Here is a 21,131-nt window from a genome sequence, read left to right as displayed (position 1 = left end):
CTGGACAATAATTAGGGCTTTATCCCTCTATGTCACAGCACTGGCTTGACTATTCTGTCTCTTGTTAATGAATGAAGGAATGCACCAAAGTGTAGACTTTTTGGTAAGATTCTTCATCTCAGTAATATAAGTATTTGTAGTGTATGTATGTATGACAGTATGCTCTTGAAAAGAACAGATATCATGTAAATAACATTTTCTTTCTATGTTCAAAATAATCCTGAAATTCTTTCTGTTTTCTAATCATTTGTGTTTCTGCACTTTTGGAAAAGAAAAAAATATTACATACATTCAAGGCTTTTTTCCCACGACATCTAGAGTCTGGGGTGTTGTACCTTTGCAAGCTTCTCAGCTATTCTACTCACAGTGATGAATAAATTGAATTTATGGAGTTTTCTGCAACTGTGCCTTGCAGTGAGACAATTCCTCGTTTATATGTAGACTTTTTTTTACAGATTGTACTTTTTAGTTTGGCACATTGTACCTTTTCTAGTTCTCAGCTATTCTACTCACAGTGATGAATAAATTGAATTTATGGAGTTTTCTGCAATAATGCCTTGCAGTGAGACAATTCCTCATGTTTGTATGTGGACTTTTTTGAAATTACAGATTGTACTTTTTAACTTCTAAATACATAAAGTCTCCAAAACTAATATTCAGCTGTGTGTTTATCTGCTTATGACACCATTAGGGTTACCACCTGTCCCACTTTGCGAGGGACAGTCCTTCTTTGGGCAGTTGTGTCCTGCAAAAAAACTGAACAAATGGCAAATGTCATGATATCTTAGGACAAAAATATTTCCTATATTTTCTTTAATAGTTGCATAAAACAGTTATTTTGTATCTGAAACACCAAAATATTATAATAAACAGAATAAGCAACTCAAATGCTACAAGAATACGCTTCTATTCTGGCAAAAAGTGAATTTCTGTCCTTTGTACTGGCCGTGGGTATGTTTTGCCCTGCAAAATCTGACGTTCCTACCAAAAATGTCCCACTTTCGGCATTTGAAAAGGTGGCAACCCTAGACACCATGTACCATTTGCATGTCCTTTGGGATACTCAGCAAACAGAAATAACAGTGTGGATGTGCTTCCAGCCTCTCTGAAGTCATTACAGTGAGTCCTAGAAAGAATTGCACTACATATCACAAAGTTACTGTGGTTAGGCTTTAGTATTTTTAAAGATGCCCCCTATGCTGCCGTAGTTTTTATGATACATTTTTTGTGTGTTTCTGTTTCAAAAAATTTAGCAGCTGTCAGTATAGCTTTGACATTAATGGCCTGATTCAAAAGTATGTATGCATATATGGAGTAAGACACTGTCATGAGCTTGCAATAGTATTTTGAACTTTTACAATTTCACAAACAGGAAGTGTCCAAGTCTTACTACTGACGCCAAGACTTTGTACAGATAGAGTTTGTTAAAAGTAACAATTGAAGAGTCAAATATGAATATGCAGCCATGCCATGCCAAGTCATACTGAGAAGACCATTAGGTGGGTGGCTGTGTGTGTGTGTGTGTGTGTGTGTGTGTGTGTGTGTGTGTGTGTGTGTGTGTGTGTGTGTGTGTGTGTGTGCGTGTGTGTGTGTGTGTGTGTGTGTGTGTGTGTGTGTGTGTGTGTGTGTGTGTGTGTGTGCATGCGTGCGTATGTGCGCGTATGTATGTATATATATATATATATATATATATATATATATATATATATATATCCTAATGAATATAGCTAAATACATGGGTTAACAATGGAGACTGATAACTGAACATAATGAAAACATTTATCTGCTGCAGAGGATATCTCTTTTGAGAGTTTATCATTAAGCATCTATCACCACTCTGACAGTAAAACCAGTTACACACAGCACTTCTCACCACAACACAGAAAACAGAAAGACAGTTTCTTGTAAATAAATATTGAAATCCTACAAAACAGGTGCATTCACATAACACAATCCCCTTAAAAATGTACCACAATTAGAATGAGAACATTAAAATAATTCACAACCACAGGGAGCCACTTGAAAACTGCAGTACTGGCAAAAGGACATGAATCTAAAAATCTACACATATTAGATTAAAACCTAAGAAACATAACTGAACTATAAGACTGGCATTTGAACATAACTATTGATCCACGACTAAAATAAGTTTTCTGACAGTATGAAGAAAAAATGAAATTTACTTTTAATACTATAAAACTATCCATAAGGGAACTTATTCCTAAAAAGATCCCTTAGCCGCAGTGGTGCAGCAATTAGTGTTGTCACCTCACACCAAGAGGTTCTCCCATTCGATTCTCAGCTGGAGCACCTCCTGTGTGGAGTCTGCGTGTCCTCCCTGCGGTCAAGTGATGTTAAAGACATGCAGGTAGGTGAGAGCATGAATGGTCGTGCTTTCGTTGAAGGTTGGATGTTGGGCTGGCAACTCGGCACCGTAAAATCCACTGCCAATCATGAGCGGACCAGAGTTCCGCTGTGGCGACCCCTAACTGGGAAAAGCCGAAAGGCTTTATTCATAAAAAGATCCCTTACCCACACAAAGCTTTTGTTAGGGAGCATACACAGATATCGCCGCCATGTCACAGAATGGAAAGTAATAATCCAGACTACAACAATACATTAAATACTTATAAATGGAATATGTTAATTTCTGTCAAAATCATAAATCAGGTAGCTTGTACTGTACAAATAGGAAATGAGTTTCATAATTCATATTTTCTTCACTTATTGTTAAACCTGCTTCTTAAACCAACATATTTCTATTATTATAGGACTGTAGAGCTTACTAGGCTAACGGCCCTACTGACATTTTTAGGCCCAGCCATTCATGCCCCAGTTTTCCCAACTATCAATGCCCATGGGTTAGAATGACTTTGGTGTATGCCTTTACCTTAGGGTATCTACACACTACTCCTGTATATAACGAACCACGGGTGACAAGCTGTGGTGAATTTGCAGTTTCTTATCCATTGGTTCAAACTGCATTTGAATAGACTTAGGAAAGAGCTCTGTTTCACCTGAATGGTTAATTATATTATTAACTATGATTTCATTTTTTATGATTCGACAGTTTATTCTGTAAACATAGTTTTGACTTGTTTTTGCTACATTTGCTGAATTAATAGCAAGGTCATTATTATTCTTTCAAGTCTGACTTTTTTACAGAGCACCTTGGAAAGCTTCTGTTTCTTTTGTTGAAATAAATAAGCATGCACCTATCTACCCATTTTGCAGTCATCTGCATATTTGGCTATCCAGACTCCACACCACTTTTATATCTTAGAAGAACAGTCTAAAATAAAGTACCCTCTGAAATGATCCCTGTGAAACACCACTGATGGCCCCTCATTGGGATATAAAGGTAATCTTACCACCCACCCTTGTGGTATGTTGCTTCACTAGTGTTTTTCTCCCACTGAAGTTCACATACAATGTCATCTATTTATTCCTTTATGTGTAATGATGTCTTATGTGGTAGTACAGTCAAGATAATTAGGATACACTCTTGATGCATTTTCAAGTGTTTCTATTTTCTATGCAAAGAATACCACAAACCTCTAAATGCTTTCTCCTTAATAAACCCTTTCTCTTCTGTGGCATTCAATATAAGCTTCAGTAAGAATATGTGATGTTACAAAGATTACTTGTCATGCTAATGCATCTAAAATTGTTTGAGTTTTGTGTAACTCTCCCAGCTTAATCATCAGGTGACTTCACAGCTTATCATTGTAGCTGGGAACAAATCATTATAGTAGCATATTATTTAGTATAACTGATAGGGTTTCAATTATCTTTTTTGTGGTTTTGTGTTGAAAAGCAATGGATATGTTGTCTGGTCCCATGGAGCCTGAGTTTTCAGTTTCACATATGGCAGGCAGCAGTTATCATATTTGTAGTTATGCAGGATATATCTGTCTTCCTTTTTGTAGCACTCTGACATTTGTCGCTGTTTATTGAGAAGTTTGCGGTTAATTTTTTTTTTCTGTAAGCATGTTTGAGCTTGACTGTTTATTGATTGCATGTTGCATTCAGTTTTGCTCTTTCAGTTTTCTGATATTATTAATGAATAGCTGTAGTTTTCAGTTGTATTCACAGATTTGGAAGATTCACTAGGAAATTAAATTGTTTCAGCGCTTTGTTTAATGTACACTTATTTTTATGACAAGAGTAGATTTTGAAACCTAAATAGTATCACTTTATTTTCTTTTGTGTTCTTTTGTAATTCCACTGAATGGGTTTGTTTTTTAAATAAACTGTACTTTTGTGTCTTGTTGGTGTGTGTGAGTTTATGAAAGCACATGTTAATAATGTCACAGAACTACTCAACAGTGTCCTGAGCAGATATGAGGCAATGAAAAAAGCAACCAAGTACATTTTCATCACCAAGTCATTTATTGTATCATAGTTTCCATTTGTAAAGTCTATGAATGATGTGTTAGTTATTTGGATGGTTTAGCAGGTGGCACTGTTAAGTACTTGTTAAGGGTGGCAAGGACTTTTAAATGTGTCTACTTAAAGCTGCATATGGCTTAGCCTCTTATGGTCCCTATGATTGCTTTCCTAGTTTTGTTCCTATGTTTCTGTATTATGGTTGAGTGTGGTTTTCCCCTTGTAATAAAGATGACAGTGTCATGTGGAGGGTATAACCAAGGGGGGGATGAACATCAAGGTTCTGGGGTTTGCAGTGTGATACCTAAGAGATTGTTATCCCAAGCTGAATTTCAAACCATTATTCCAGATTGTTATGATTAACATAATTAATATTTGACCATGTTAATTTGATGCTGAGTAGTTTGCATAGTTATTGTTAGGGTATTTTAAAATTCTCACGCAGACTATATTTTCATAGGTTTTTGCATTCTGGAATTTAATCAGAAAATCCTTATGCTCAGTAGGTGGCATATATGATGTACAGAAAATTCTTATCACATTATATTCTATACAACTGATGTTATACTGATATTAATTATTGCATGAGCACTTTGTAGCTTTCACTGCATCTGTTTCTAGGTGTTATTTTTCATACTGTCATTCTGTCACTCAATGAAGGGTGATATCAGCCCTTGGCTGAGTTATCTGCATTGTGTGTGTGTGTATGTGTGTGTGTGTGTGTGTGTGTGTGTGTGTATATATATATATATATATATATATATATATATATATATATAGAGTTATCGACTCCAAACAGTGAGCATAAGTGCAAAACATGAAATTAACAAAATCAAAAAGTGCACCGATGCGAAGAAATTTTAAGTTTTAATTTTTATAGGTAAATGATATTTTGTTTTTTCAATGTTTATATTTTATGTATTATTTTTTATGGGTATGTGATAAATGAAATGTTTTCTGAATGTCATTCATTTTATATAGTTTTGCTTTAAAAGCTTTTTAAGTTTGATCTATTTAAAGAATGAGCACCACTTTATTTTATTGTACTTATTCATCCATTCACTAGCTAATAGGTTAAAATTGCAGTTAAATGTGATTATTTGATTATGACTTACATTCAACTTTGATTTTTATATTGTCATGTGATGGTGAAGGAGTTTATAAATTAATTAGAATTGCTTGTTAGATTGTGTTGTGATGAAGCCCCATTTGTTTGTTAGTGGGACGAAAAGCTTTGTCACTTCAACTTGTTGTTTGGTATTTGGCTGTTTCTTGGTCTTTATTAAATAGATTTTTATCACTACCTGGCATTGGTGGTTCAGCATCTATTTTCTTGAACTGGTGCACTTTTGATATATATAGGTTTTCTTTATATGATTGAATGTTCTTTAATGTCATAGTTAAAACAACAGCATTAAGAACATACAGAAGACTGAACACCCTAAATATCGAACACAGAAAAGATTGATGAAGGAAAAGTATTTTCTCTCCTGATCTACACAAAAAAACTCCATAACATTAGCCTCAAATTTGTCTGAATAGTGGCAGTGGTATGGGAAAGGTTTTATTAAGGTAAGGTGTAGGGTTAGGGTTGGTGGAAGGGACATTAGGGTTAGCACCCATTACTAAGGTGATACAGTGGGAAACCTAATCACCTACCAATGCATACATAAGTTCATAGGTTCATAGGTATTTACTAGGCTAATGACCCTGTAGCCCTTACAAGCCTAGCCCATAGAATTACCCTGGCATTGTGCCACCCGACCTTAGTTCCTAGTGCCTCTGTCGAGTAAAGTCACTGGAGTGATTCCTGGGGTGAATTTTCTTTTTCCCATCCACTCATCAAGATTTCTCTTGAAGAGAGCCAGTGAGGTGCTCTGCTTGACATGTATGGGAAGTCTGTTCCATAGCATGGGCAGTCTCTAGATTATGAACCTGTCCCTCCAGCATGTTCTGTTGATTGTAGTAATAAGGTTGAGGTCTCTGGAGCATGTGGTGTGGAGGGATTGGGATTTCTTCAGATGTAGCATTTCTTTTTTTTTGCTTATATTTTGAAAAAAGTATTGTTTTCTTATGTATTTTTCCTTTATTTTCAGCTGATTATCACAGCAGCGGTCACACGGTTGTCAGTGGCTGGAAGATACACAATACTGCCAAGAATAAGTGGTTTGTCTGCATGGCCAAAACGCCAGAGGAGAAACAAGAATGGCTGGAAGCTATCCTCAAGGAACGAGAGAGGAGAAAAAGTATGTTGGAACTCTCTGTAATAACTGGCTTTGATTGTCAATTCGGTGTCCGATAATAATTGTTACCATATCACTAAGAAAGAAACAAAGTAAAATGTAAGTGCTCACCACCGCTGTGTTAAACATGGAGGTTAGGATGTTAATGAGAACAGTAGGTGTAGTTCCTAGGTACGTAATAGGCTAGCTGCCCTTGTGGACCATTTTAAGCCTAGCCAGTTTCCCTTACTGAGAATCAAACCCTGTACCTTTTGTCTGTGAAGTAAACAACTTAATCATTATACCAACCCCAACTCTAGTTCTTTCAGATACCAGCAAGGCAATAACACAAGTTCATATTGTAGGCAAGGTTGAATGAGTAAAAATAGCAAGGAATCACAAGTTTTTGTCTGTGTTATTAGAAAACTTCTGCACTACAGTGCAGCTTCGAGCTGACTGAAACATTGTCAGAGCAGTGGGATCATTCCAGAACAGCTCCTTGATCCATCGGCTTGCCATAAGTTGGTTGATTCCCTTTCTGACACCCTAACCCTGTATCTGTAAATATCCATGTGTCTGTAAATACGTTCTGCTTACTTCTTCTCTGATCTGATTCCCCTGGGCTGTGCTTGAAAATGATGCAATGTAGTTATTAGCAATAAAACCAAAGAACGTCCTTTTATAACTGGAAACATCTCTTAAAATTATTCCTCTCTGGTATAGCTTACATGTATAAGTCATTTTAAGAGATGTTTCCAGTTATAAAAGGACGTTCCTTGGTTTTATTGCTAATAACTACATTGTCTTAGTATTCATATGTATTTGAATGCAGTGCTTCCAAAGATTAAAAGAGTACAAGTGTATTCATTAATGCATTCATTCATAACTTGAAGGAATAGAAAACTCCTCTGTTTTGCTCTGGAAATGTAGACAAAATATACACTGCCTAAACTGGGTCTACTTCACATAATCGAACATCCAAATGTTCGAATTTCATATGGCCGAGACCATATGATCAAGCATTTGAATGTTCGAAAATGTGAAAAAAAAAAAACTAAACCCCCCAGCACCTCCCCACACACCACTACACTATTTTTAAATATATTTACTATTTAAATATACCAACTCTGAGATCACACTACATTGCGGTAAAGGGAAGTCTTCCCGTTCTGCGCTCTATGGAGATCCCCATTCAGACCGTTCGAACTTTTAAAAGTTCGAGCATAAGGTCTCGGCCATATGAAAGTCGAGCTTTTAAAAGTTTGACCATCTGAAGGGGACCCCCTAAACCTTTATGTACTTTAGTGTTATCCAGTCCATTCTCTCAACACTGTCTTGAAGACAGAATAGGATAGACAGACAGATAGATAGATAGATAGATAGATAGATAGATAGATAGATAGACAGACAGAGACAGACAGACAGACAGACAGATAGACATATTTGCCTTATGTAGTGCAGGTGACTTGCCTTATATGTCTACCAGGTTACAGCCAGTCATTACATCTACTTGTCCTTCAGTGTATCTGCAGAATATGCATATCTGCATGTCTACAGCAAATATCCTGATGCCTTTTGATCTGAATTTTGGCTGCACTGTTGCATACCTTGGTGTTTATAACTCTTTGTATTATCATGCAAATAGTTAAGTCATATTATATCTGTCACTGTTCTGCCAGCTATTATCTCATTGGCCTTTTGACTGTTAAGAACCACAAAAGTAGACACAGCGAAAAGTAGTTAAGGATAGTTTGAACCACCTAGTTGCCTATTTGCATACCCAGTGAGTAAGCTGAAGATTCTGGGCATTAAACAGGTTAGTATTTTCTAACTGTTACGAGAACTGCCTTATGTATTCTTTGTATTTTTCATTTTATAACCATAACATTATTTGATATTGTGACCTTCTAAGCATCGTTAGTCAATACATTTATTAACTTATTTGCAAAAAAAAAAAAAACACACACACCTTCACATGCTGTCCATTATTTTTATTACTCACTTTATTTAGCTGAATGTTGTGATGGGCCAAAACCTGCCCCAGTAAGAAAACAACACAACCAAGGAACTGGCTTTGGATCTGACGTCTGTGCATGATGGGGTGTACACAACCATACTCACATGTAAGCCTAATGCTAATTTACCATTCCTAGTCCTCCAGCCTGCATGTCTGTGGAACTATGAAGAAACTGGACACTCTATCAAAAGGCAGAGGAGAAACCATGTAAACATCACATAGGAAGCACCCCATCTGACAATCAAATCAATAAACAAAGCACTATCAGAGAGCTATGCTAACTTTCTTCAAATAAAAGTATGCCCTGTTGGTCTTTTTTAAGTTAGTGCCTTCTAAAACCATTAGCATTCCCTTATATTTTTATTCATCTATTTTTTTCATATGAAGTGATATTTTCATGTATGGATTCCCCTGAAGCTCTTTAAAATAGCTGTCCACCCCTCCCTAACTCCTCAGCAGAGTGCACATTTTGTTTTAACTATTTTTATGTGGCTTCCAGCACAGATTCAGTATGTTACTCTCATCTGAAATTCTTCTATTGTGTCACTTTTGTGGTTTTGGAGATAGTGTTTCCATAACACTATACAGTATTCAATATGGCAGTCTGTGAACTCTCTATAGGGAACGATAAAAAACTATTAACTGTTTTCTGTAGTTGATGCTTTTAGCTCAGTTTTCACCATCTTTCCTTGCAGCATTTAAGGAAAGAACCAGAGAAAAGATGAAACCACCTTTATCCTTTAGCAGTGGGTCAGAAAAACTGAACAAGTAGTAAAGGGACATCATTTATGTAACATAAAAATATCATATGTACTACTAAATATTTAAAATCCACTTCTTGGGTACAGAATCCATTTTAACAGCCAACGAAAACATAATATTGTCATATTCAGACCAGATGCTTTCTGCATTTCAATTGTAAAATGTAGACAGATTATTTTTTGGAAACATGCCAAAACCAGCAACACTGGGTCTTAGTGTAACCCTTTCCAGTCACACATATGTGAAAATATGCATTTGTTTATATCTATGCAAGCATTCTTAATCATAGACATTCTTATCTGATGGAAAAAATCAATAATACAGACTTTAAATTGTATAGTAGTGGAACCTACATTTATCCCTATAGTGCAGGTAATGAAAAGCCATGCATCATAAATTGATGACCAGTTAAAAGATGCAAAATGAAAGCAATCTTAATATAGTTACACTGGATAATTCTTCCAAGAACGCTGTTAAGCTGATAGTCATGGTACCTGCTGTAGACATGTTAATGTGTCTCCATTTTTTACATCTTCTTCCATTTCTATAGGTTAATCTACATGACCAGTCATTACCAGCAGCAGTAGAAAGCTGGCATTTGATATTGTGTGCAGCCATAATGCATTCTATAGGGCCCAACTCCTAGACAGTTTAATATTTGGATTATGCAATATTGTTTCATAAATAAGGAATTATATGATTAAAAAGACATTGTAGAAATATATAGACACAGAAAAAGGCTGTTTCCTTGCATTTGTTTCTCAGAGGTTTAAGTAGGGGTCAGGGATGTTAACCCTGACATTTCTAAGAAACTGAAAATGTTTCTGGATATTCCTCTTAAAATTTTACAAAGTAGCTAGGAGATATGCCAGCCTCATTATTTCATTTATTGCTATAAGCTATAAAGGTCTTTTGTTCCATTTTTTTAATATTTCTTACTAATAGTACATGCACATATTTATATGCTATATAAATTATATACTTTTAGTATTTTTTTTTTTGTCCTAAGGAAATCTTTGGGGCAAGATTGGTTGCCTCACACATGTTATTTTATGGTTTACTTTCTATTAAGAAAGTTACTTTTTGTATAATATCTTTTTCATTTATACAGTTTATTAGTAGCATGCACCAAAGTTCTGTGTTAAATGGCTGTTTTTTAGTTGCTTTTATTTTAAGTCATCTGATTTGACTTTAGTTGTATTTTTGGCAGCACTCATTGCAATAACTACCCATCCAGCTATATACTCTTTTCTTAGAGTTTTGTTTCTGATCGTAGTCCAGCCATCCCAAGCCCCTTATTCATTTCTTTCGTTCTTGTCTAACATCCTTGTTAGAGGTCTCTGTACATTGTGAACAAATATATAACTTTCCATTAAGAAGTTCAGCAATATTACTTATAAAAACACTGAGCTCAGTTGTAACTCTGTGTTACTACATTGACTGTCATATTCTTCAAATTTATTTACTTTTAAACTCTCTGACCTGCTGCTCAAGCAACATTTTACACATGCTGTCCACTCCAAGTTTGTTTAATTTTGTTTATTAAATTTTGATTAATATGGTATGAAATGCATTACTCAAACAGGCCATATCCACAATCACTTTCTGGTTAACTATTGTTTGTGCATTTTTATATCCATTACCTTCATCTGGTACGATCTCCCCTACTAATGATACACTCACAATTGCTTTTAGATACTCCACAGATCTTTCTCTCAGAAGAGACCCCAGGATTTCCCTGAAAACCAGAATCAAACTGATAGGCTGTCAGTCTCCATCCTCATTATTACTCCCCGATACCATCTTCTGTGCACCTCACTTCCAGTAGTGATTAGTGATCCTACTGCTCCCTCATGGTCCTGAAGGATTAATAGATGGAGTCACACTATGTTCATAGGTTACCTGGCACGCAATCCAGGTCATTAATGAGCCCAATTTTCCTTGATGCACATTGTCTAGTTAAGTTACTTGCTTTTGGTCACCCAGTAGGTAAATGAATGGTAAGGGACTCAAATCCTGGTCCACAGGAAGAATTGTGCTAACGGCCCATAGCCATAGTCCTCCCTGCTAACTGACAGACTTTAGATGTATCTCAGTTTGCATTAGTTTAGCATTTTCCTTCAGATCAAGTTTTTTTTCAGTAAATGACTGGATCACACAAATATTTCCAGATACTTCTGCTAGTTGGATCCCTAACTCCTTATCCTTTCCTTTGTAAACACTAAACAAACTTCTCTTTGCTGATAACCCCAGTGATTTAGTGTTTTTCCAACCTGATATCAACATTTTTTAAAGTTGCATTGCAGTAGATGATAGCGGCCTGGATTTCATGCTGTTGTCCATCTTTCCCAGTACCTTCCTTAATGTACAGGCTACTTTGCATTTCCCACCACCCTTCACTGTTGAACGACTGATCCAGCAAAAAAATGATTTTTCACTGGTCCCAGTCAATCACTGTGTGGTTACTTTACTCACATTATGTGCATCTAGACATAAATTAGGAAAGTGAGGAAGGATATCAACCCTGTTAAAGTAGTCTGTTAATTAAAGTGTCTCACTGAGCGGTTAGTCTGCAAGTTTCACTTGTGTCTCCACTCAAAGTCTCTGCTAGCCTTCAATGTCTTCCACTGCACTAAGGTTTGCTTCTCTTAGAAGGTGATCCACAAGACTTAAATATGTTACCAACATATTGCTCCCAAACGTAGCTTATGCAACGTCTTAATCACTGCATGTTGCCAACATAGTGCTCCCAAACTTAGCTTATACAATGTCTTACATCACTGCATGTTACTAGCATATTACTCCCAGACATAACTTATGTAACATGTTATGTCACTGGTTGTTACCAGCATAGTGCCCTTAGAATTAACGTATACAGCATCTGACATCACTGCATGTTACCAACATAGTGCTCCCAGATGTAACTTTTACAATATCTTACATCACTGCATGTTACCAACATAGCACTCCCAAACTTAGCTTATACAACATCTTAGATCACTGCATGTTACCAACATAGCCATCCCAAACTTAGCTTATACAACATCTTACGTCACCACATGTTACCAGCATAGTACTCCCAGACATAACTTATACAACATCTTACATCACTGCATGTTACCAACATAGCACTCCCAAACTTAGCTTATACAACGTCTTACATCACATCATATTACCAGCATATTACTCGCAGACATAACTTATGCAACATGTTATATCACTGGTTGTTACCAGCATAGTGCTCTTAGAATTAACATATACAACATCTGACATCAATGCATGTTATCAACATAGTTCTCCCAGATGTAACTTATACAATATCTTACATTACTGCATTTTACCAGCATAGAGCTCACAAACGTAGCTTATACCACGTTTTACGCCACTGGATGTTACCAACAAATACTCTCAGACATAACTTATACATCTTACATCACTGCATATTACCAACATAGCACTCCCAAGCTTAGCTTATACAACGTCTTGTATCACTGCATGTTACCAACATAGTGCTCCCAGATGTAAGTTATATAATATCTTATATTACTGCATTTTACCAGCATAGAGCTCCCAGATGTAACTTATACAATATCTTACATCACTGCATGTTACCAACATAGTACTCCCAGACATAACTTATACAATATCTTACATCACTGCATGTTACCAACATAGTGCTCCCAAACTTAGCTTATGCAATGTCTTACATCACTGCATGTTATATCGCTCAACGTTTTCTGGAATTCATAAGCTCCAATGCCCTGGATCAATTTATCCACACCCCTACCAGGGGCAACAATATCCAAGATCTAGTCATTACCAACATGAGTGACCGGTGTTCCACACCTGAAGTCAACACCTCATTGGTCCGATCCGACCATAAGCTAATTACCCTAGATATCCACATCCTGCCCCCACCCCCCCATTAAGGAAACCATGGTAAAAAATTTCTCCAAAGCCAACTTCATGTTTCTTAATACAGAAGTGGTGAACTTCATGACACCCATGCAGATGGACGATACAGTTACAACTACTGAATCCTACACAATTGCACTTTATAAGCACTTACATGAGTGCATGGATCGTGCTATCCCAAACAGAACCAAGACGCTATCCTCCAAAAAAAGGAAGCCAATCTGGTGGTCCCCAGCCATAAACAAACTGTACAACAGAAGGAAGAAACTGTTGCAAAAGAGAGTAAAATCCCTTGAGTGGAGGAGCTCCCTGGTAAGCCTCATTAAGAAGCTGCGATCCCTGATAAAATCCTCCAAAGCTAGTTACGAAAACAAAATCACCACTGATTCTAGAGACATCCACAAAGCATTCTATAGCTATGTCAAGAATCTCAATGGCAACACTCAGATCTGCTTTGAGTTACAGCACAATGGCACTAAATATACAGACCCAACTGATATTGCCAACATCCTGGCAGATAGGTTCAGTGCTAACTTTACCCCCCTCTCACCCCCTAAAGAGCCCATCTCTATACCGGAAGAATGCAAAGTTCCTGTAATCACGGTTGCACAGGTAAAAACCACACTCTCCAAAGCCAAGAACACAGCATCCATGGGACCAGACAACATCCCAGGCTGCGTTCTACATGAACTACAGAACGAACTGGCACCCCACCTAAGTACCATGTTCAGTCATAGCCTCACCTTAGGCTTTGTGCCTGCTGAATGGCACACAGCGACGGTTATCTCACTCCACAAGGGGGGAGCCACCACGGACCCCGGGAACTACCGCCCCATTAGCCTGATGAGCCTGGTCTGCAAGGTCATGGAACGTATCATCATGGAACTTATAAACAAAGACATTGGTAATCTCCACACTCTGGACCCCACCCAGTTCGGGTTTGTAAAAGGCAGATCATGTCTCCTAAACCTGATAGATTTCTTTGAAGCAGTCACCAAAGCCGTAGACAAGGGTAAGGTGGTTCACACAGCCTATCTAGATCTTGCCAAGGCTTTTGACACCATTCCCCACACTGGAATTATAGATAAACTCACTAAACAAGATGGGTTACCAACTGGCTCACTGACAGAATGCACTGTGAAAGTAGCAGACTCCAAATCCGACTTCAGACCAGTGACAAGTGGAGTACCACAGGGTTCAGTCCTGGGTCCTCTCCTGTTTGGTATCTACTTCTCTGAAGTACAGGCTAACACAGAAGGCCTTTGGCTAATGAAGTTCGTAGATGACTGCAAACTAGGAGCCATAACTGAAACTCCTAATGATGTGGACATCCTACAAAAGGGCCTCACTGAGACAGATGCCTGGTGTCAAAGTCATGGCCTCAAGCTCAATGCCAAAAAGTGCATTGTCATCCCCTTTGGTAAAAACTCTGTACCCATGAACTACAACATAGGTGGTAGTATACTTAACACCGAAAATGTGATAAGAATCCTTGGGACACAGGTGGACAGTAGTCTCTCCTTTGATAATCACATCGCCACAGTAGTCAGGAAATCCTTCTATGTGGCACACCTCATCACAAAAGGTTTCTCATCCAGAAAAAAAGAGGTCATTGTTCCTTTCTACTCATCACTCATTAGACCCATTATAGAGTACAACGCACCTTTTGGTATGTACCTCACAAGACATCTCCAACAACTGGAAAGGCAGCAGAAATATCTCAGAAAGAGGATTACCGGCCTCAGATAGATGCCCTAAGCAGAGCGTCTCAAAGAACTTAAACTTTACTCCGTTGCATATCGCCTGCTCAGAGGTGATCTCTGCCTAACATACAAAGCTATGTCAAACCCAGAGCTGTTGGACATGCTCCACTTAAAGAAATCCCAATCCCTCCGAGCTACATGCTCTAGGGACCTAAACCTTCTCACCACAATAAACAGAACATGCTGGAGGGATAAATTCCTGTCCCAGAGACTTCCCATACTTTGGAATAAACTACCTATCTATATCAAACAATGCTCCTCATTAGCACTCTTCAAGAAAAATCTTGATGACTGGATGGGAAAAAGGAAATTCACCCCGGGGATCACCTCTGTGGCTGTGCTCGACAGTGGCACAGGAAAAAAATTTTCTTGGGTGGCAAAAGCCAGGGTACCTTTTTGGCTGGACTTGTATAGGCCCCAGGGCCGATAGCCTAGTACCTACCTATGAACCTATGTTGCCAACATAGTGCCCCCAAACTTAGCTTGTACAACGTTTTACATCACTGCATGTTACCGGCATATTACTCTCAGACATAACTTATGCAACATGTTATATCACTGGTTGTTACCAGCATAGTGCTCTTAGAATTAACGTATGCCACATCTGACATCACTGCATGTTATCAACATAGTGCTCCCAGATGTAACTTATACAATATCTTACATTACTGCATTTTGCCAGCATAGAGCTCACAGACTTAGCTTATACGTCTTACGTCACTGCTTGTTACCAACACAGTGCTCTCAGACATAACTTATACAACATCCTACATCACTGCATGTTATCAACATAGCACTCCCAAACATAGCTTATACAATGTCTTATATCACTGCATGTTACCAACATAGTGCTCCCAGATGTAACTTATACAATATCTTACATCACTGCATGTTACCAACATAGCACTCTCAAACTTAGCTTATACAATGTCTTATATCACTGCATGTTTAGTGCTCCCAGATGTAATTTATATAATATCTTATGTCACTGCATTTTACCAACATAGTGCTCCCAGATGTAACTTATACAATATCTTACATCACTGCATGTTACCAACATAGCACCCACAAACTTAGCTTATACAACGTCTTATATCACTGCATGTTACCAACATAGTGCTCCCAGATGTAACTTATACAATATCTTACATTACTGCATGTTACCAACATAGCACTCCCAAACTTAGCTTACACATCTTATATCACTGCATGTTACCAACATAGTGCTCCCAGATGTAACTTATACAATATCTTACATCACTGCATGTTACCAACATAGTGCTCCCAAACTTAGCTTATGCAACGTCTTACATCACTGCATGTTTCCAACATAGTGCTCCCAAAATTAGCTTATACAACATCTTACATTACTGCATGTTACCAGCATATTACTCCCAGACATAACTTATACAACATGTTATATCACTGGTTGTTACCAGCATAGTGCTCTTAGAATTAACATATACAACATCTGACATCACTGCATGTTATCAACATAGTGCTCCCAGATGTAACTTATACAATATCTTACATCACTGCTTTTTACCAGCATAGAGCTCACAAACTTAGCTTATACAAAGCTTTACGCCACTGCATGTTACCAACAAATACTCCCAGATATAACTTATACAACATCCTACACCACTGCATGTTACCAACATAGCAGTCCCAAACTTAGCTTCTACAACGTCTTATATCACTGCATGTTACCAACGTAGTGCTCCCAGATGTAACTTTTGCAATACCTTATATCACTGCATTTTACCAGCATAGAGCTCTCAGACATAAGTTATACAATGTCTTACATCACTGCATGTTACCAACATAGAGCTCCCAGATGTAACTTATACAAAATCTTATATCACTGCATGTTACCAACATAGTACTCCCAAACTTAACATATGCAACGTCTTACATCACAGCATGTTACCAACATAGTGGTCCCAAACTTAGCTTATACAATGTCTTACATCACTGCATGTTACCAACATAGTACTCCCAGACATAACTTATACAACATCTGACATCACTGCATGTTACCTACATAGTACTCCAAGACATAACTTATATGACATCTTGCATCACTGCATGTTACCAGCATAGGGCTCCAAAACATAACTTATTCAACGTCTTACATCACTGCATGTTACCAGCATAGTGCTCCCAGATGTGACTTATATGACGTCTTACATCACTGCATGTTACCAGCATAGCGCTCCCAGATGTAACCTATATGATGTCTTAGATCATTGCATGTTACCAGCATAGTGCTCCCAGAATTAACTTATACAGTGTCTTATATCACTGCATGTTACCAGCATAGTGCTCCCAGATTTAACTTATAAAACATTTTACATCACTGCATGTTACCAGCATAGTGCTCACAGACATAACCTATACAACGTCTTACATCACTGCATGCTACCTACATAGTACTCCCAGACATAACTTATATGACATCTTACATCACTGCATGTTACCAGCATAGCAGTCCCAGACATAACTTATACAACGTCTTACATCACTGCATGTTACCTACATAGTACGCCCAGCCATAACTTATATGATGTCTTACATCACTGCATGTTACCAGCATAGTGCTCCCAGACATAACATACATCTTATATCACTGCATGTTACCTACATAGTACTCCCAGACATAACTTATATGACGTCTTACATCACTGCATGTTACCAGCATAGCTCTCCCAGACATAAATTATACAATGTCTTACATCACTGCATGTTACCAGCATAATGCTCCCAGACTAAACTTATATGGCATCTTACATCACTGTATGTTACTGGCATAGTGCTCCCAGGCATAACTTATGCAACATTTTACATCACTGCATGTTACCGACATAGTACTCCCAGACATAATTTATAAAACATCTTATTTCAATCCATTCATATCAAAGGTAGCACCCAGACCTGTTCAGAACTGGTGGTCAAGGACACCACATATACAAATGCCATGGATATAGCAAACTTGCTGGCTGACAGATTCAGCAAACATTTCACCCCTCTGCCCCCCCCCCATTAGTAAATCAGGACATTCCCACTACCTGCCCCCTTCCCCTTATATCTAGGGATCGGGTCATCACTGCTCTGTCAAAACCAAAAAATACAGCCTCCATGGGGCCTGATAACATCCCAGGCTGTGTCCTACATGAACTCAGGCAGGAACTTGCAGCACCATTAGGCACCCTATTCAATCAAAACCTGAGTGCCGGCTTTGTCTCAGCTGAGTGGAGGACAGCCTCTGTCATCCCTTTACACAAAGGTGGAGCATCCACCGATCCGGGAAATTATAGACCCATCAGCCTAACTAGTCTGATCTGCAAGGCTATAGAGCGGATTATCATGGACCTCATTAACAAGGACATTGGCAACCTCCAAACACTCGATCCAGCACAGTTTGGCATCATCAAGGGGTCATGTCTGTTAAATTTGGTCGACTTTTTTGAGACAGTCACCAAAGCCCTGGATGAGGGGAAAGCAGTGCAGACCTGGTCAATGCCTTCAACACTATTCCCCACTCGGGCATAATAGATATACTCTCTTAACTAGACATAAATCCATATGTTACCAGATGGGTAGCTAACTGGCTCACTGAAAGAACCCACCTAGTCAAAATAGGGGAAGCCACCTCAAGCAGTAGACTCATTTCGAGTGGCGTACCCCAGGGTTTGGTCTTGGGGCCTTTGTTATTTGGGATATACTTTTTTGAGGTGCAGGTCAAAACCAGTGGGCTATGGCTGAGCAAGTTTGTAGATGACTGCAAGCTGGGAGCTGTCATCAATTCCCCTAGTGACGTGGACATCCTCCAAGAGGGTCTCACCCGAACAAATGACTGGTGCCAGAAACATGGCCTCAAGCTGAATACAAAAAATGCATCATCATCCACTTTGGGGGAGAGTGATGTCCTCATAAATTATCACATTAATAACAACGTCCTAAGCATGCAGTCAGTCGTGAGGGATTTGGGCACCCAGATTGACAGCAACCTGACTTTTGACCACCATCCCTGTATTCTTCCCTTATAAGTCCCATTATTGAGTACAACACCCCATTCAGCGTGTACCTCGCAAAGCACATTCAGCAGCTGGAGATACCACAGAGGTTCCTCACCAGGAGATTCCAGGGCCTCATAAATCTACCTTATACAGATAGGATAAAAGCCCTATCCCTCTACTCTGTTTCATACAGACTCCTTAGAGGTGACCTTTGTCTGGCATACAAGGCGATCTCAGATCCTGCCTTGATAGGACTGCTGCATATCCGCAAGTCAAGTTCATAGGTTCATAGGTTCATAGGTAGGTACTAGGCTATTGGCCCTAGGGCCTATATAAGCCTAGCCAAAGGTACTCTGGCTTTCGCCACCCAAGACAATTATTTTCCTGTGCCACTGTCGAGCAGAGCCACAGAAGTGATCCCCGGGGTGAATTTCCTATCTCCCATCCAATCATTAAGATTTTTCTTGAAGAGTGCTAATGAGCTTTGTTTGATATAGATAGGAAGTTGGTTCCAGAGTATGGGAAGTCTCTGGGACAGGAATCTATCCCTCCAGCGTGTTCTGTTTATTGTGGTGATGAGGTTTAGGTCCCTAGAGCGTGTAGCTCTTAGGGATTGGGATTTCTTTAAGTGGAGCATGTCTAAAAGCTCTGGGTTTGACATAGCTTTGTGTGTTAGGCAGAGATTGCCTCTGAGTAGACAATATGCAACGGAGTAAAGCTGCAGTTTTTTGAGACGGTCTGCATAGGGCATCTCTTTGAGGCCGGTAATCCTCTTTGTGAGGTATTTCTGTGGCCTTTCCAGTTGTTGTAGATGTCTTGTGAGGTACATACCAAAAGGGGCATTGTACTCTATAATGGGTCTAATGAGTGACGAGTAGAGGGGAACATTGACCTCTTTTTTCCTGGATGAGAAATCTTTTGTGATGAGGTGTGCCACGTAGGAGGATTTCCTGACTACTATGGCAATGTGATTATCAAAGGAGAGACTACTGTCCAGCTGTGTCCCAAGGTCTCTTATCACACTTACGGTATTAAGTAGACTACCACCTATGTGGTAGTTCATGGGTACTGAGTTTTTACCAAAAGGAATGACAATGCACTTTTTAGCATTGAGCTTGAGACCATGGCTTTGATACCAGGCATCTGTCTCAGCAAGGCCCTTTTGTAGGATGTCCACATCTTTTGGAGTTTTGATTGTGGCTCCTAGTTTGCAATCATCTGCGAACTTCGTTAGCCAAAGACCTTCTGTGTTGGCCTGTACTTCAGAGAAGTAGATACCAAACATGAGAGGACCCAGGACTGAACCCTGTGGTACTCCACTTGTCACTGGTCTGAAGCTGGATTTGGAGTCTGCTACTTTCACAGTGTGGGTTCTGTCAGTGAGCCAGTTGGCAACCCATCTTGTGACATAGGGATTTATACATAGTTTAGTGAGTTTATCTATAATTCCAGAGTGGGGGATGGTGTCAAAAGCATTGGCGAGATCTAGATAGGCTGTGTGAACCACCTTACCCTCATCTACGGCTTTGGTGACTGCTTCAAAGAAGTCTATCAAGTTTAGGAGACAGGATCTGCCTTTTACAAACCCGAACTGGATGGGGTCCTGAGTTTGGAGATTACCAATGTCATTGTTTATAAGTTCCATGATGATACGCTCCATAGCCTTGCAGACCAGGCTCGTTAGGCTAATGGGGCGGTAGTTTCCAGGGTCTGTGGTGGCTCCCCTTTGTGGAGTGGGATAACTGTCGCTGTGCGCCATTCAGTGGGCACATAGCGTGAGGGGAGACTATGATTGAACATGGTACTTAGGTGGGGTGCCAGTTCATTCTGTAGTTCATGTAGAACACAGCCTGGGATGTTGTCAGGTCCCATGGATGCTGTGTTCTTGGCTTTGGGTAGTGTGTTTTGTTACACTATGCAGCCGTGATTACAGGAACTTTGCATTCTTCTGGTATAGAGATGGGCCCTTTAGGGGATGACAGAGGGGTAAAGTTAGCACTGAACCTATCTGCCAGGATGTTGGCAATATCCATTGGTTCTGTAT

General features: G+C 38.9%; 1 protein-coding gene across 1 annotated transcript in view; it reads left to right on the top strand.

Annotated features, from left to right (window-relative positions):
- Nucleotides 1-21,131, top strand: part of PREX2 (phosphatidylinositol-3,4,5-trisphosphate dependent Rac exchange factor 2) — a 1,787,099-nt gene that overhangs the window by 350,336 nt on the left and 1,415,632 nt on the right. The window contains exon 9 of the mRNA XM_044066265.1: nucleotides 6,486-6,635. Coding sequence (XP_043922200.1) covers nucleotides 6,486-6,635 — 150 coding nt within the window. The remainder of the gene's footprint in view (nucleotides 1-6,485; nucleotides 6,636-21,131) is intronic.

The sequence above is a fragment of the Protopterus annectens genome, chromosome 3.part1, assembly GCF_019279795.1.
Source record: "Protopterus annectens isolate FY-2018-M chromosome 3.part1, PAN1.0, whole genome shotgun sequence".
In the NCBI taxonomy this organism is placed as follows: Eukaryota; Metazoa; Chordata; order Ceratodontiformes; family Protopteridae; genus Protopterus; species Protopterus annectens.
The sequence above is the reverse complement of the archived record's forward strand: the minus strand, read 5'-3'. Positions and strand labels throughout refer to the sequence as shown.